We start from the raw sequence: 14,843 nt of genomic DNA, 5'->3' as shown, positions 1-14,843 counted from the left end.
ACTCCACACTCGCGTTCGCGGCTTCGCGACGCCCGCGATTCACGCATGAGTGTGGAGGGAGCTCAAGATATGAGGTCATGAACAACGGTAAGAAATAGTAATGTGTGAGGCGTTGACTCAATGGTGTGAGTCCAATGACTTGACCATATGCCAACGTGGGCTGGGCTTCATTCAATATGCTTCATTGTATTGTACCTAGGCGAGGTAGGCTGCCCGTCACTTTCCAATGAAAATAGTTGTAAAAAGACTGGTAGTCCGCGGTTCGCGCGAAATACTATCGCGCTGCACGGCTAGCACATGATGGGCGCGACAGTCGACAGGCGAGAAAATGCCGCGACATAGAGCTCTCTCGCGAATCGGTAGCATAAGAACCGCGCGACAACCCGCTGTCTCGCGGACAAATGTCAAAGCGACATAATTTTGTCGTTTGACAGTTCCACGCGGGATACTCTCAAAAATCGTAGCACGAGTGTACTATGGGAGACAAAATGTCCCGCGTTTGAACGTCAAAATGAGAGAAATTGTCTTCGAGGCTAGAGGGTCGCGACAAGCGCATTTGGTCGAAGTTTTGTTGACTTTTGTTCTAAAAGAAAGATAATTTTCCATATTTTATATTTATTTCATACTACAACACTTTTTTGTTTAAGTATAATTTGAATCTTGAGTTTCATGATCATGCCATTAATATCAAAATGATTATATTTTTTCACAATGACTTGTTTGTTCTCTTAAGTTAAACGAAAATCCGACAGAAAAAAATCTAAGCCTAAGATTGTACGACCACGACCTCATCAACAAAGCAAACCTTTGGTGGCGAATTGACTGGGGGATAATTAATAGAAACATAAATAATTGATACAAAAATAGTACATTGCTAATCCGCGAAACAATTACGTGCTATCAATCAGTGCTAACCCGTTATATTTACTTACACGCGTATTTTTACATGCAATTATTGTTGACAACCTATATTATGTCGCTCCTTAGGTGTTTCCATTCATTGCGGGATATAAACAACACAATCCCGACCTGAATATTGCGATCAACCTTACTTATAATAAGTAAATGCAAAAGTAAATATGTACCTATGTACAGTCAGCAGCAATAGTTGCTAAGCGGGCGAGGTGTTCAAAATGATCTTGACGCGACTTTATTGTTAAGAGAATAAGAGCGCGTCAAGGTAATTTTGAACACCTCGCCCGCTTAGCAACTATTGCTGCTGACTATATGCTACCTCTTGACGCTTAATCCGCCGAACCGATTTAGACGAAATTTTGTGAAACATCATTCCACAAAGAATGCAAATAATGAATCTGGCAGCTCAACTCAACCTCCACCTCACAGAAGACCACAGCCGTAATACTTACTTTGTAGTGTACGAGTTGGTACTAGCCTAATCCTTAAGTTACGATTCCCACCGACCGGCTAGAGTTGGGCCGCGCCGGAGTGCTTTTTCAGTGTACCTATTACATAATGTGTGGCAGAAGCGATAGAATCCGTCCGGAGCCATCCGAGCGGCTTTGGGCATACAAATGTGAAATGCGCTCCGACTCCGACGAATCGTACTTAAATCTGAGTACCTATCTCAAAAAGGTCAAAGTAAATAAAATCATTTAAAGTTTTTGGTAGTATTTATTTAAAAGTCACATTATTTGAGAAGTGTTATCAACACTCGACTGTCCTTGCACGGAGTAGGTTCCCAACTTGAGCCCTTCTATGTCCTCCGTGATGGCAGGAGGGCTGCGGTTAGCAGCAGCATGCTTAGGTGTAGAGAATACCTCCGTGTTTGATGACAGGCTTGTGCATGATTATCATTCAATCTATCTTCGAAGCCATAAGGGAGATATGTCGGGGATTAGCATAAGATATTTAGTCTGTAAATAAGATTTAAAAGGAATGTAATTTTTTTGCAAAAGACAACGGAAAAGAGCTTTATGAAGATTGAATTGTGTACGTACTTACAACTTGACTTCTTCGTAAAGATGGTATTTTGTTAGCCAAAACTTTTAACAAAACGCCAATTATTCGTAAGGAGTTGTATTTTAATGATTAGGTAGGTAATCTTTAGATAATTATAATAATATATCCCAACTTGTAACGACAAAGCGAATCAAATTTTGATTGACAGTATTGACACTGACATTTTCGACTTAAAAATAATATTTGCTATTTCTTATTCTTCATACTGCGAGAAAGAGACAAAGTTATCGTGACTAGGGACGCTCCGTTTCTAAGGCTGACTATTCATTACTTATCCGATTATTATTTTACCGATTCAGTGTTGCCACGAATGAAAAGTTTGTTCCATGTATAAATGGCCACATTGGCTAAGTCGCGCGCGGGATGGCTCTCTCTCGTGGAACTCTTTTCTCGATGTGCGAACTCGTGCTGCCAAAATCGAGGAATTGACAGATAGAGATAGAAATTTGTGACGGGCGACTGCCGTCTCTCGCGGCGCGAGCTATCCCGCGGGTAATCATGTGCTAGCCGTGCTGGACTCGTGTTAAGCATACTGAAGAATTGAACATATCTTTCATACAAAATATACAGTTATCACGTTATAGATAAATATAGGTATAGGGAGGGAATAATAAAAGTCGCGTCATATTTTCCCAACAGATAGATATTTATTGTACTGTTGTGGTATACTCAACGCATCTAGAAGGATCAGTCGGAAAATATTCTTGGCATTTAGTCATGAGTCTTTTGAGGGCTTGGATGTATTTTCGTTGAGTTTCGTCGTTCATGACGTGAGCCACATTCTTGGAGAAAATCTTCTCTCGTCCTGTACGAGCGTGAATACCGACCATAGTCACGCCGATGGGCCATGGAGCATTACCAATCGCCATCTGGAGGTATGCGTCACTTGCCTAGAAAAAGGGGAGTAAGTGTCAATCATACATTTTAGGGCTATCCTGATTTAGTACAGTATTTCTTCCTGTTTGCATCCTAACTGATCAGGTAGCAGTAGGTAGGTACTAGAGTCAGACCAAGAAAAGTCTGCAGCGGATTTGATAGCCCACGCAGTGCAAGTGTTATTTTAAACGTCAAACTTTTATGAAATTATGACGTATAAATGACACTTGCACTGCGTGGGCTATCAAATCTGCTGCAGACTTTTATTGGTCCGACTCTAATATATCACCAATTAGGTGTATACTGTAGCATTTATTGTATTGAAATGACACCTGTCAGCCTACCCTTTGTGTTTGAAATACTATAGTGGCTTAGTAGTATGCGATAAGCAACATGTGTGCAGTGCGCGAGCAGAGCATTCCTGTATCATACATACATTATGCACCCGCGGTTTTTTATATACCTCAGAACTTCACATTTATGTAATCAGAAAAAATATGAACAGGATACATACCATTAGGTAATTTCTCTCCAATAAACACTTAGTGATTTCCATGAGACTGTCACAAATGTCTTCTGGTAAATTTTTCTTTTTGAGTTTCCTCATGAGGGGCTTAAGGTACACCTGTGTTTGAGTGTATGTTGCCCGAGTCATTTTATGCTTTACTGTATTTTTCTCAGCTGCAGTTGCAGAATTGAGTTGTTGCCCCCACATTGTTAAAAGAAACTGAAATAAAAAGCACTTTGAAATACGTTACAGTAGATAATCATCAACTAAACAGTCTAGTTGTTTATGGTGAGTTGGTGACTAGAGAATTAGTTAAGCTTAAAAGTTGTTGTCATTTAAGGTAAATGTGGAGAGGACTATCTATAAGGAGTATAAGGTAAGCAGGTCTACAAGCTCTTTCGTCGCTTCTAAGTCTTCTGACTCTTGCGTTTGTACAGTCAGCAGCAATAGTTGCTAAGTGGGCGAGGTGTTCAAAATTATATTGACGCGACTTTATTGTTAAGTGAATAAGAGCGCGTTAAGGTAAAAGCGCTGTTAAAAAATTTATGGAATAAATAAAGCTTTAATAATAATAATAATAAGGTAATTTTGAACACCTCGCCCGCTTAGCAACTATTGCTGCTGACTGTACACGCACTACACTTACAGAAGATTGGTTGAGCAGAACTAGTAGGAGTGAAGCTCTTCCTTTCTGACTGTGTCTAAGCGACATATGTATACAAATGCGGGAGTTCTTGCGCTATGACGGTCTTCCCAGCAATACATTTAATATGTTGGTCTTTTCCATATGAAGTTATGTTATTATTAGTGTCCGACCGAAGGTTCGGTTTCGGTTTCGGCCAGTTTCGGCCAAAAAATCATGTTTCGGCCGTAGTTTCGGTTTCGGCCAAAAAACGGCCGAACCTTTCGGCCGGGCCGAAACATTCGCAATGGTACTTCGTTCTATGAAACTAAACTATGTGACAAAGACCAAAAGTCGTGGAACAAGTAGGACAACAATATTAATACATATACTGATGTAATACAGAAATTAATCGGTTTATTATTAAACACAATTCCACTAATGATGGGGCCACTGAACGGTCGACGCAGTCTTAAGAGGCTGTCAATACCTAAAACGCACACACTGTCTAATTGTCAGTGTTGGCCGAAAGTTAATGCGAATTGAAAATGTTGGCCATTAACCATTATAAATTGAACCTTAAACCGTATCGGACGATTATAGTTTACGATTCAATTTATAATGGTTAATGGCCAGCATTTTCAATTTGCATTAACTTTCGGCCAACACTGCTAATTGTATAGTAGTAAATGAGATAGCACTGTCGCATGTTACTCATGGGAGCATGGGGTCCACTTGACAACTAATCTCAATTGGCGTCGGCACTAGTTTTTACGAAAGCGACTGCCATGCTATCAGACTGACCTTCCAATTTAGAGGGTAAACTAGGCTTTATCGGGCTAGTCCGGCTTCCTCAATGGTAAATATCAAATGATATTTCGTACATAAGTTCCGAAAAACTCATTGGTACGAGCCGGGGTTTGTAGTGTTTGTACCTGCGACCTTTGGATTGAAAGTCGCACGCTCTTACTCACCGCTAGGCCACCAGCGCTCAAGGGAATAATAAGAAAACTATTGAAATAAAAATAAATATGGATTATTTGTGTAATATTACTCGTTACGCTACGTCTTAACGTAAGCGATCAACTCGCGAACGCGACGCGGCGCGGCGGGTCCAAGGCGTTCGCGTTCGCAACGAGATCGCCCACGTAGGACACTTCTATAGGTATCAAAGGATTGATTCACCCCGCGCCGCGTCGCTTCGCTTCGCGTTCGCGTGTTGTTCGCCTACGTAGTACGCTGCGTTAGCGGTTTACCTGTATAAGTAAATGTTTTGACAAATTGATTTTAATTTCAGAGACATAAGTCAAGAAATTTATAAAGACATTAGAACCTTTTAATGGTTTTAAGACCAATCTTTGCAATTATTTTCTATCGAGCCGATGTCGTTCAGTCATGTATCGAGTGCGGCCATGGTCTTAAAATAATATAATAAATATTAACATAGGTATGAATATATTTTTTGCTTTACTAAATCAAATAGTTTTTCTTAAAAGGGGCTACCTGCGGTTTTCATCGATTTTTGACAAGTTTTGAATCGTACTCCTACTCCTACTTTTGCACTACAGATAGATTTTTATAAGACAAACGACTATCGGTCTTTCAATCTTTATCTCCATTATTGTCTACCGGATTTTGAAAGAAATTCATATTATTTTATGATTTTTTTAAACATTGTCTAAAAGAACACTTTTTTCGTATCTAGATTGCTGTGAAGGATATATTATGTATTTGAGTTCGTCTATGACGTGTCGTAAAACGTGTCTGGGGTTTTAATTTTAAACGAATTAACACAAAAGTTTTAGCCAGAAAACCAGTTTTTTGGCCTTAAATTGTTCAACTTTGATGCCAAATATCTCGAAGACAATGAACTTTGAAGTAAATATGGAATACTATATTGCTTAAAGCCGTTGCTGTTAATATGATACCTAAGCTACAAAAAACATAAGAAAACTAAGGGATTCCGATCGAAGGTCATTGGTGTGGCGGAGCCCCTTAAGTAACATCAATTTCAAGGACATTGGGTGTTGACAGCCCCTTAATATGAGTTTAAAAGCGGTTTTATGACATTTTTCAACGATTTTAACAAGTCTTCAAAAGTTTCGGTTTCGGTTTCGGTTTCGGCCGAAACTAGAGCCAAAACCGAACATTCGGTTTCGGTTTCGGCAAAAAAACATGTTTCGGTCGGACACTAGTTATTATATACTTATACAAAATTAATATTTAAAAGGTATATTTTTACCTGTAGCAGTGTCATGATAACATTCATATCATAGTTCCTGTCACCTTGACCCATAGTTTTGGCCATTTCTTGGATAAACTCATATGTGACAGAATCATCTAAGGCATCTTCTTTTAATGACTTTTCAGTATCACTCTAAAAACAACAGCAGATTATAATAACGTGCAACATCTGGTAAAACAAAGCAAGAGAATTATTAAATATCCATGGTCATCACACAATTAAATGCCCTTAGAATTTGATCCCGGGGACCATTGCCTTCATAGGCAGGGTCACTACTTTGTGTAAAAAGTAAAAATTGATCTGTAGAGCTTTCCCATTTTCTCATCATCATATATTCATGATATATCTTTAATGAAAAACAAAGTAATATTTGCAATTTGATGCAGATAGACCTAGATGAAGGGCCCGGTGCACCATCCGTACTTGACAAACTGGTCAAAGGCACCTGGCGCACCATGGCGGTTTGCTATGAAACTCTCCATACAATAAAATTGAGCGAACTCTTTAACAGTTTGGTACAACCGACCCTAAGCATTGTGACAGGGCTGATAAAATTTGCCTCAAAATAATGATGTGTTAATATCGCAACATCCATGCATGCTATGACATAATAGGGCCTGACCTGAAACATGTAAATGTAGTACTAAAAAAACCGGCCAAGTGCGAGTCGGACTTGCGCACGGAGGGTTCCGCACCATCAACTAAAAATAGAGCAAAACAAGCAAAAAAACGGTCACCCATCCAAGTACTGACCCCGCCCGACGTTGCTTAACTTCGGTCAAAAATCACGTTTGTTGTATGGGAGCCCCACTTAAATCTTTAATATCTGGGCGACCGAGCTTTGCTCGGAAAACATACAAAAACTCAAAAATGCGCGTTTTCCCAGAGATGAAACCTAGCTAGATCGATTTTTCGCCCCCCAAAACCCCCATATAGCAAATTTAATTAAAATCGTTAGAGCCGTTTCCGAGATCCCTGAAATATATATACATATAAATAAATTAATAAACAAGAATTGCTCGTTTAAAGGTATCTTTATTTTATTCTGTTTTTAGTATTTGTTGTTATAGCAGCAACAGAAATACATCATCTGTGAAAATTTCAACTGTCTATCACGGTTCGTGAGATACAGCCTGGTGACAGACGGACGGACGGACGGACAGCGGAGTCTTAGTAATAGGGTCCCGTTTTTACCCTTTGGGTACGGAACCCTAAAAAACAAAACTTACTTGTGTTCCAAGGGCTAGTATTTCATTAAGGTACGCTTCATCCACTTTGTCCATAGCTTCTTGAAAATCATTTCTAAAGCCCTAAAAACAAAACAACAATTCATATCATTCGTTTTTTTTACTCAAAAATATGTAAAAATCAGTTATTTTGGCACATACCCTGTTGGCTTCAGGTTCTTGTATTTCAATCCGTCGTAATCTTCTGAATGCTTGTACTTCACTTTCACCATACAATAGTATTGGGTGGCCCCTCTCTCTCAACCGTTTTATAACCTCTAACCTTGGTAGCGGTGCACTTTCTGTTTGCTCTGACTCATTGCTTTCTTGTCTTTTAGCTGAAATGTTGCATACAGAAATATTGTAATAATGGATTGCTTCATTCAAAATGCTAAAACACAACTACTAATCATTTTAATTATACATTACCATTCTTACACCTTGATACATGCCTTATGTAATAGATACATGGCTTTTATAGGTACTGTGTATCTAAATGTCCACCACGGTTCTAATATATAGGTACCTTTTTCCCGCTTTTCTTCTGTGTCCCGCTTCTCTTCCTCAGCCTCTTTACTTGACTGGCCATATTTCTTGAAATATTCCTCTTGTTCTTTTGCCAGAAGGTCTCCTCTTTTGAAATACTTTTTGTTTGCATTCTATGAAATGAAATATTGAGTGGTTAGGCGCGATTTACTAGGTTGTTTATAGTCTGTGTGGAAAGAGAAGAGTCGTGGATTGTAGGGATGTACCAACTAGTCGCCGACTAGTCGGGAAAGCCGACTATCCGGCCACATTTGTAGTCGGCGATTAGTCGGCGACTAGTCGGCAAAAAAAGCCGATTAGTCGGCCTATTATTAAATACAGAAAGCAGGACATAAATAAAATACATAGCCAATATTAATCAAATGTTACATGCCCATTTTACTCAAATACGTATTTAGGGTACAAAGTGTGCTTGAGTTCATATTAAATTCATGTATATGTAATTATGTAGGTGTATCGTCGCAGTAGCACTGAACATCTTTCAGTTGATATTGAAAGCGCGACAAGCAAGGAGCAAAAAAATTGTTTCTCTAATGCATCCGAACTTGAATAAAGCTACTACTGTTGCCATACGAATGTAATCTTTATCGGGAAGTAACGATAGGAACTTGGCCGACTAGCCGACTAGTCGGCCGACTAATCGGCCATCCGAGCGCCGATTAGTCGGCTAGTCGGCCAGAACCATAGTCGGTACATCTCTAATGGATTGTATTGGACCCCATACATTCCATGACTCTTCTCTTTCCGCACAGACACTATTATTGTTGTGTTAGAACTTACCAAAACATTCTTTTCCTCGAGAAGCTTCCGTTTCTTGGCAATTTCTGCTTTTAAGATATCCATAGATTTGAGCACCTAACGTACCTACGTTTTGACTGAATCTTATTGAATAAAGAACGAATATTAATATAAGGAAACGAATTGGAAATTAAAACAATTATACAAAATAAATGCACCAAACGTACGCTCCAGGCTCCATTTTTTTTTTTTTTTTTTTTTGGATTTTATGGCCTGGTTACGAGACCTTTAAGCCAAGTCTTTATTTTAATTACACTGCACTACTATTAAAGTTTTAACACTGTGTTTTTAATGTATTTGTATATTGGTTGATATGTTTGACTGTCTTTTAGTAGATTATTAAGCGGCGGCGGGCGGGAGGAAAAATCACTATTATTTTTAAACACTTCATTTAGTTCACTGGCAAGCACTAATCTGTCAATAAGAAACTTCTGACACTTAAATATAAGGTGGTTAACGGTTCCTTCTTCAGCTTCACAGAAAGTACAGATATTGTTTTGTATCAATCCAAGTCTGGCAAGGTGTGATGGTGCAGCATTGTGTCCGTAGCGCAACCGGTTTATAGTAGTGATAAAATCTCGACTGGCTTTTTGCAGGTTATTATACCATGGTCTTGTAGGCAGATTTTCCTGAATGCTTCCGTACCATCTTCCTTTTCCTTGGTCTTGATCTGTACTCCACATTTGTTCCCATAACATATTTACAGATAGATTTATACAAGACAAGTAATCGGACATAGGAATATACATTGCCTCGCTAACGTCGAGTGCATTTATGCCTTTGAAGGCAACATTGTCTGCTGTTTCATTGCCAGTGATTCCTTTGTGAGAAGGAACCCACATAAATGAAACTTCTACTCCTTTAAGATGACACTTAAATAACAATTCTTTAATCGCATATAAAATAAAATTAGTTTTAAAATGAATTTTCAAATGTTCCAAACCTTGAAGCAAACTTAAAGAATCACTTATTATTAGAAAATATTTACAATTATTTACATTACCAATTCGCAGAAGGGCCTGATAGACTGCATATGCCTCTGCAGTAAATATGGTACATACTTTCTGCAGAAGAAAGCTCTGAGAAAATTTACATTGAGGATCATAAATTGCACTACGCACATAATCCACACCTTTGCTTCCATCAGTATAAATAGTGTAGTAATTATTATCCGAAAGGAATTGTAACATGTCTACATTACTTTTAACAGAGTCTAGTATTTTAATTGGTTGCATAATGCTTCTGTAGTGTGAGGAATAACATGGCCAAGGATGTTGCTTTCTAATTTTACTACAGTTATTTTCAATTTCCAGAAAAATGTGAAACAACATTGGAGAGTTGCCAAGAAGAAGACCCTCTCCAGTTGCCAAGGAACCAGACACATTAACTCTATGAGGTAAAATCTTGTTTATTAATTTTGTATTATTAGAATATAATAACTTGAGGCAATATCTTTCAGCAAGCATTAGGCGTCTTAAGATAAGTGGCATTATATGTGTCTCAACTTCCATGGCCCTTATTGGAGTTGAGCACATTGCTCCAGATATAATTCTCAGAGCCCTGTTCTGCAGAATATCCAATTTTTTTGCATGTGGACTATTTACATATGCCATAGCACTATAATCAAAATGACTCCTAACTATAGCTTTATATAAAACAGATAGAATCTTGGGATCAGCACCCCAAGAGACACCAGCTAAACATCTTAACACATTTATACCTTTTAAACTGTTTTTAGAAATATATTTCACATGTTCTTCAAAGGTCAGCTTTTGATCAATGATGACACCCAAGAATTTTTTGGATCTTACTCTATCAATAGACTCCCCACTGTACATAATATTGCAAGTTGGATCATCATCACCAAAAATCATTAAGCTGCTTTTTGTGGCATTTATATTTAAACTTAATCTATTGTTATAATACACACCTAATTGATCTAAAGCTCTATTTATGTTATTTATGGCAATCTGCAAATTATGGTTACTACTGTACAAAACAATGTCATCTGCGAATTGGAGAATACTTACATTACTAGTATCAACATATTTACAAATTTCACATGTGTACAAATTGTACAATAATGGTGAAAGTGTGGCACCTTGCATAGTGCCTTTAGAAGTTGATCGAGGCCCATGTAAAATATTATTAAATTTTACAAATAAGGTTCTATTGATTAAAAAATTATATATCCACTGACATAGTCGGCCAGGGATACCAACATCGGACATAATATTGACTAGGATAGTTGGGTCAACATTATCAAACGCTCCTTGAACATCAAGGAAAACACAAACAGTGTGTGACTTTAAATTATTTGACATTTTCAGGTCGGAGATGAGTGAAATGAAACTATCAGCGCAACTTCGCCCTCGACGAAAGCCGTACTGCAAATATGGAATGATACCATTAGCCTCCACAAACCAATCTAAACGGACTTTAATCATGTTTTCAAATAATTTACCAAGACAAGATGACAAGGAGATTGGGCGATAGGAACTAGCCTGTTCTGGAGATTTATCTGGTTTAAGTATTGGAATAACACACTGTGATTTCCAGGATTCAGGAATAATTAAATTAAGCCATAATATATTAAGAACATCAAGAAATAACTTCTGGGCAGATACATGAAGCTCTTTGATTACAATATAAGGAAAATTATCTAAACCTGGACTTGTGTTACGTCTGGATCGTAGACTAGTTATGAATTCATGCCATGTAAATGGTTCCATTAAAAACTTTGAATTGCTATTGTTATTATTAATGTTAAAGTAGGTAGGTAGGGTACTAGTATCTTTTAAATTACTATTATCTGATAACTTATCTAAAAATGGAGTGATGAATTCGTCCTTGTATGATCTAATATTGGACTTGACACCTTTAAACATTTTAATCATATTCCAAATCTTGCTCATAGGGGTAGTTCTGTTAAAAGAATGGCATAAATTATTCCAACCAATTTTCTTTTGTTCTGAAATAGTTCTTTTTTTCAATGCGTCTAATTTTTTATAACTTATATAATTTTCTATGGTAGGATCTCTTTTATACAGTTTCAAAGCATTATAGGATGCAATAACACTTTGCTCACAGATCTCGTTCCACCAAGGTGTAGGAGGTCTGCTAGCAAAATGAGTAGATTTGGTAAACTTTGGGATAATTTTATGCATAAGGGCATCAAGGCGATTGCAAAATTCTGTATAAGTGGCAAGTGGGTCATTAACATTTACTGAGAAATCCTCAAATATGCTCTTAGAGAGTTCATTATATTTGCGCCAATCAGTTCTTTTGTACAAAAATTTATCCACAGGAGCATTGAATTGATATTTTTCAGCTGTCAAAGATATTACGGTTATAGTGGGGAAATGGTAGCTACCCATACAATCGTCATGTACAGACCATTCACAAAGAGGTGCCAAGCAATCACTAGTAAGGCTGACGTCAATAGCTGAAGGGTTAATTCTAGGGCGGTTCACTGTAGTAAAACTACCATCATTTAGGATACACAAATCACACTCATCAATAACATCATATAGATCTTTACCACGACCCTTTGTTGATAAGCAACCAAATGCAATATGATGAGCATTAAAATCTCCGCCAATAAAGATAGGTTTAGGGAGGTCTCGGATAGCATTGCGCAGCCTCTTCAATCTAATGTGACCATTAGAGGGAGGACAGTAGACGCATAGAACAGTTAAGTTACCGCGTTCGGTAGATACAGAAACAGCTATAGTTTGTATGTCCTCATAAAAGGTTGTATTTAAAGTATTGTATTTCAAGTATGGTTTAATTAAAATTGCAACACCATTGTGAGGATTTTTAGACAGTCTGTAGTGAAGATTATAACCAGGAATTTTAAAATTGTGATGTTCTTTAAACCAAGTTTCATTGAGTAAACATATATCAATGTTTTTATCTTTCAAAAATTTAATTAATAAAGGCTTTTTACTATTGGCACTTTGAATATTAAACTGCGCAATACGTAACTGAGAATCTCCAGAGGGACTTAAGTCCATTATGAAGACAAATTTTTAATAAGCCTATCTTTTATGGATGCCGTGGTGATCGGCACCGGATCAGGATTGTTGCCCAGCTCGATCAGTGTCTGTACCAGGGCCATTAGTACATTTTTATCACCGAGGATCTGGGCTTTGAGGTCCATAGGCTGAACCTGATTTACAACCTGTGATGCAGGTTTGTTATTTACATTTTTATTTACATTATTTACATTTTTATTTACAGGTTTTGGCAATGGCTTGTTTTGGTGTTTTGTCAATGGCAAGGATGGATATTCATTGTCAGTGTGTGTTTTAGTTTGTGCTAGGCTTGCATAAGTAATCTTGTTTTTCTTTTCTAATAGTTTTTTAATCTTAATTGGACATTCTTTTGATATAGCCAGATGAGGACCACTGCAATTAACGCAGGAGATCTCATTTGGATTAGTACATTCTTTGTAAAAGTGTTCACCTGAACATATAGAACATCTTTGCTTGCCATTGCACACTCTAGCAGAGTGGTTAAACTTGAAACATTTGAAACATTGTTGAAGTGGTGGAATATAATCGAATACTCTATAGGAAAATAGATCATATTGCACATTGTCTGGTAATACATTGGATAAGAATGTTATGCTGACTGTTTGCAGTGGAACGCGATCTTGTCCTACTTTCTTTGTGAAGCGTCGTACAGATATAATTTCGTAAACGGAGCTTAGTTTACTGTATAGATCTTTGTTTGAAATGTTAGCTGGAACAAATCTTATAATGCCAATCTTCTCAATTTGCGTTGCGCTTATGTATGCCTTCATTTTGTGTTGTTCTAAAAACGCAGAGTTGTTTAGAAAGTTATTTGCCGTGTTATACTGTTTAAAAGATACTGCAATTTTATTTGCATTTACTCTCTGAATTGCCGTCACACCTTTTATGCCAGTAGTAAATATATGGTTTAAATAAATAGGGCTTTTATTCCCTAGCCTGTCCTTGGAGTCAATGTGTTCCACAAACACTTTAAACTCAGTTGTTAACGAGTTTTCCGGAAATAGTCTTTTATAATTAGGTTTAAAATACGGTAAGTATTGTTCATTAGACCGCTCACCGCCGCCGCCATCGTCCTGGAGACCATCGCCACCGCCTTTGGAGCGCTTGTGAGAGGTGGGCGGGTTATCCCCGCCCCCCCCGTTACCAGTCATTGCTAAAAACTATCTGCAGAAAAGTTATGTACAGAATCAACACTAATATATACAAATTTAACTTATTTACACAATTATTTAAGAATTTTAAAACTTGGAGCGAAAAATTTCAAAGTTCCTTGTTTGAGTTCCCGCCAAAAAAACTCCAGGCTCCACACCACTGCCCAGTGTTGCCAGATGAAATCTGAAATATTCAGTAGAAAAAAAATCGTTTTAGCAGTAGATAGGGGAAAAAAGCAGTAGATTTAAAAAGTGATGTCTGCAATAGGTAAAATTTAAAATAAATAAATTATACTTGGTCAACCAGATCTTGTCAGTAGAAAAGGGCGGCAAATTTGAAAAATGTAGGCGCGAAGGGATATCGTCTCATGAATTTCGCGCTTTTTTCTACTGACAAGATTTGCTTGACCATCTATATGCTCTGACCTGACACCAACCTCCCATAGAATTTTTTTTTTACCTTTTTCTGCTGACAAACTGGGCGTAATTGAGTATAGCTGGCAAATCAAATTGTCAGTAACAGTAAAATGAAGAGTATCATTCTGTCTCTTACTTCTGTTATTATAATTAATAAATGAGCACAAGTTTTTTTTCTACTCATCATTCGCTTGCCCTTATCCCATTCATTTGGGGTCGGCGCAGCATGTTTTTTTCTTCCATACCTCTCTCTCGCTCGTCATCTCATCATTTACTTGCGTTCGTTTCATATCATCTCTCACACAGTCCATCCACCTTTTCCTCGGTTTTCCTCTCCCGTTAATTCCCTCCACATTCATTCGTAATACCTTTCTCGTCACATGACTCAGTCCATCCATCTTTTCCTCAGTTTTCCTCTCCCGTTAATTCTCTCCACA

General features: G+C 37.7%; 1 protein-coding gene across 1 annotated transcript; it reads right to left on the bottom strand.

Annotated features, from left to right (window-relative positions):
- Positions 1-2,605: 2,605 nt before the first annotated feature.
- LOC134659114 (pre-mRNA-splicing factor 18) lies at positions 2,606-8,919 on the bottom strand. Its single transcript, XM_063514728.1, has 7 exons — positions 8,784-8,919; positions 7,984-8,116; positions 7,620-7,795; positions 7,461-7,541; positions 6,229-6,363; positions 3,371-3,583; positions 2,606-2,870 (listed from the first exon to the last, which is right to left on the bottom strand). The coding sequence occupies exons 1-7, from the start codon at positions 8,844-8,846 to the stop codon at positions 2,628-2,630; spliced, it is 1,044 nt and encodes a 347-aa protein (XP_063370798.1). The 5' UTR covers positions 8,847-8,919; the 3' UTR covers positions 2,606-2,627.
- Between the last annotated feature and the right edge of the window lie 5,924 nt (positions 8,920-14,843).

Source organism: Cydia amplana, chromosome 2 (genome assembly GCF_948474715.1).
Source record: "Cydia amplana chromosome 2, ilCydAmpl1.1, whole genome shotgun sequence".
In the NCBI taxonomy this organism is placed as follows: domain Eukaryota; kingdom Metazoa; phylum Arthropoda; class Insecta; order Lepidoptera; family Tortricidae; genus Cydia; species Cydia amplana.
Note: the sequence above shows the minus strand (reverse complement) of the source record. Positions and strands in the feature narration are given on the sequence as shown.